General features: G+C 37.1%; 1 protein-coding gene across 1 annotated transcript; it reads right to left on the bottom strand.

Moving 5' to 3' along the window:
- Positions 1–718: 718 nt before the first annotated feature.
- LOC111689690 lies at positions 719–1,297 on the bottom strand. Its single transcript, XM_023452160.2, has one exon. It carries the CDS (start codon positions 1,295–1,297, stop codon positions 719–721), a length of 579 nt encoding a protein of 192 aa, XP_023307928.2.
- Between the last annotated feature and the right edge of the window lie 2,473 nt (positions 1,298–3,770).

Below are 3,770 nucleotides of genomic sequence, written 5' to 3'. Positions count from 1 at the left end.
AAATTGTTGATTGTACACAAGGTCAACCCTTGGACTACATCCATAGACTTTATCTTCGACTACACAATCTACACTTATTTTTCGTCCGTCCATATGGCTGTTATAAATGGTGACTTAAGTACGGCCACGACGAATGTTGCAAAACAGTGCCTCAGCTTCAGTTTGCATAATGGACGATCTTGCTGCATTCGGATCGATGAGAATGCGGGCTCATTGAGGTGAATCTTCTGGATTGGGCGAAATCCGCATTACCGCCAACATTTGAACCCAAACTCTCCCTTCTGGAATAGGATTTAGTAGTGTGTTATGGTCCTGTAGACACCTCTTACATCGTGTCAGAGTTGGACAATTGGAATTACGGTGTGTTTGGGCCAAACAATTTGATCAGAGTCCATGATGAGCTACTGTTCTTAGTTTTCGTTCCACTTCCATAACCATGAATCTGGTGCATTGTTTTATGGCATGGAAGCGGTTACATAGCGGGCAAGTATAATTTGGGTTAAAGAAACCGTCACACATTCTGAGATGCTGCAATGGAGAAATTTGTTAGATTAAGAAGAAGATGATCAAAGATATAGTTAATAGGAAAACGATTATTGTTCTTTGAGGTTCGGGAGAAGGGCTAGTTGTGGGTAATAATTCCATTTTGCGTTTTTAAGTCTACAACCCTGACCTTTCTGTCTGAGCCACAATAAACCTTTACGACTCGACCTAATCGCTATTCAGTGGAGCCTATGGATTCAGTCTTTAGAACCACGAGATCTTGTTCTTTAATATCAACCTGAGGAGACGTCCATTTGCTTCTTTTGTGTAACTGCTTTAAATATTCATCCTTCCAACGACGGCAAAATTCTTCTGACATAGCTTTGATTTTACGCCAACGGTTTACAATACTAATAGCTGGTTGTATTTCTTCGGGTTCTGGGGGTGTTATGATGGTGGAGCCTAGAAGAAAATGGGCAGGAGTGAGAGCTACAGGTTCATCATGGCTATCTGGCAAAGGTCCTAAAGGACAGGAGTTAAGGCATGCTTCGATACTTGCTAATATAGTGGAAAATTCTTCAAACGTATATTTGATCTGACCTGATATCTTTTTAAAATGTGTTTTAACGCTTTTTACTCTCGCTTCCCAGAGGCCTCCCATGTGTGGTGTTGAAGCTGGTATAAAGTGCCACGATAATTGTTGATGAACATATTTTGATACTGCTTCACCCCGAAATTCTTGAATGTATTTTTCAAAATTGAAATCTATTTGTTTAGCAGCCCCTACGAAATTTCGACCGTTGTCGGAGAACATTTTGCTTGGACAACCACGACGAGAGACAAATCGTGAAAAGGCAGCCATAAAGGCAAACAAAAAGACATAGATACACTTTAGTGATTTTGCAATAGCGACCAGTAAAGCTTTTGATTTCAAATGGCCCTGCAAAATCCACACCAGTGTTGACAAATGGTCGGCTTAATGTGGTTCTTTCTTTAGGTAATGGAGCCATTATCTGGCCTTGTAATTTCTTCCGGTGTAAGACGCAGATTTTGCAATTATGAATAACAGTTTTTATTAGGTTCTTGGCCTTCAATATCCAACACTCTTGACGGACCACATTTAGTACTAAACGAGGACCACCAATTTATGTATAAATTCTACTTACAATCGAGCTAATCTACTGTTGTACGCCAATATAATGGGATGACGCTCATTATAAGACAAACTATTAGTGTAACAAAGACGACCATTAACTCGGACAATATTATTGTTATATAAAAATGGAGTCAGTGTTAGTAAAGGACTGGAGCTGTCAAGTTTCTTTTGTTTCATTAAACAATTGACCTCTTTTGGGATATGAATTTGTTGGGATACAAGAAATAAACGGTTTCTTACAAAGGTCAACTTATGAGCGGATATTTTTAATGTTTCATAATGCAAATGTTTTGTTTTACATTTCCTCGCATTAGTTGAAAATGAAAAATTATCCAAAATATCAATTTCCAATGATCTAGCAACATAAACCTGGCTGCTTTTTATCTCTTCTGAAGTTTCTGGGACATGTTGACTTACGGGCCACGATGCTTTCGGTGAGTTCAGCTATGCTGGGCCATGCCACCAAAGACTAATTTCTTTCAGCTCCGAAGCCATTAGCCCCGGGTTGCTAGATCAGCAGGGTTGTCATTAGACGTTACGTGCTGCCAGTTTTTGTTTCCAACCTTTTCTAAAATGGTGGCCACTCTGTTGGCGACAAATGTCTTCCAGTTACAAGGTGGTTTTTTTAACCACGCTAGAACTATTGTTGAATCGGACCATAAATAATTATTACAGGGATTGAGATCAAAATGGGGTAAAACACTGTTAACTAATTTTGCATATAAAACCGCACCACACAATTATAATCGTGGTAATGAATTTTTTTTTATTGGAGCAACTTTTGTTTTCCCTACTAACAAGTTTGAAAAATTTTTATCATCTACTTGAATTCTTACGTATAATGTTGCAGCATAAGCTAATTCAGATGAATCGCAAAAACCGTGAAATTCAATCTTACAACCTTGGTAGTATTTAATCCAACGTGGAATTCTTAAAGTACCCAAATTGTTATAATTAATGAGAAAGGTCTGCCAATTCCTTAGAGCCACAGGATTTATGTTTTCATCCCAGTTTATCTTGTCGAGCCACATTTGTTGCAATAAAATCTTTGCTGTTATTACAACAGGAGCCAACCATCCTGCGGGATCGAATATACATACGTGCTGTGGATTTATCATCGAGACACAAAAAGGAAGAATTCAGCAGGTGATCAATAAATATCTATTTAAGATTTCTTTCGTATTTGGTGTCCACTTTCTTAATTCAAATCCTGCTGTTTCTAAGTTATTAACTGGTCACGGGCTACTAACGCATCTGGAATTGTATGAGTTCCTACCAGTGCGTCGTCTACATACATTGATTCTCGTAGAATTTTAGAGCCAACAGGAAAACGTTTTTCTTCATCTGAAGCTAACTGTAAAAGAGTTCTCAGTGCCAAATATGGTGCACAGTTTACGCCAAAGGTGACTGTTTTTAACTGATAATCTTCAATATCGTCTTTTTCTGAACTACGATAAACAATCCTTTAATATGACCTTTGTTCAGGTTTAAGCAGAATTTGTCTGTACATTTTAGATATATCAGCGTTAAATACAAATTTGAAAAATCGCCACTTTGAAATTAGAGTCACAAGGTCATTTTGTAAAATAGGACCTATGTGCAACATATCGCTTAGACTTTTTCCATTTGGCGAAACACTTGGCATTAAAAACTACTCTTAATCTCTCAGGTTTAAATACTCCATGATGAGGTAAATAATAACTTGGACTACATGAAGCGTCTTTTACAGCTTCCATATGTCCCAATGTTATATATTCCTTTAGGACCTCATCATATATCTCTTTATATTCTGGCTTACGTATAAGAGATTTTTCATTGCGTAAAAATTGACTTAATGCAATGTTCCTATTAGGACCAAGCGTTATATTGTTATGTTTAAATGGAAGACTAACAATATATCTGCCTTCTGGATTTCATAATTTAGTACTACGATAAATATATCTTCGCATATTTCATCTTCTTCTGACAATATTTTCTTGGTAGACACCTCTTCTAGTTCCCAAAATTTGGACAACTGTTCATTAATTGAAACTTTTGTAAGATGAGATAATGTAATTTTTTTTTTTGGATTTTGACTACTACGTAGTTATACTAATAATATGTCAACTTCAATGCTCTTCTGGGTCTGCAT

This window comes from Lucilia cuprina, chromosome 6 (assembly GCF_022045245.1).
Source record: "Lucilia cuprina isolate Lc7/37 chromosome 6, ASM2204524v1, whole genome shotgun sequence".
Classification (NCBI taxonomy): Eukaryota; Metazoa; Arthropoda; class Insecta; order Diptera; family Calliphoridae; genus Lucilia; species Lucilia cuprina.
This window is presented reverse-complemented; position numbering and strand designations above follow the sequence as displayed.

Coding starts and splice junctions, on each gene's coding strand:
- LOC111689690 (XM_023452160.2), bottom strand. CDS start 1,297: ATGTTCTCCGACAACGGTCGAAATTTCGTAGGGGCTGCTAAACAAATA.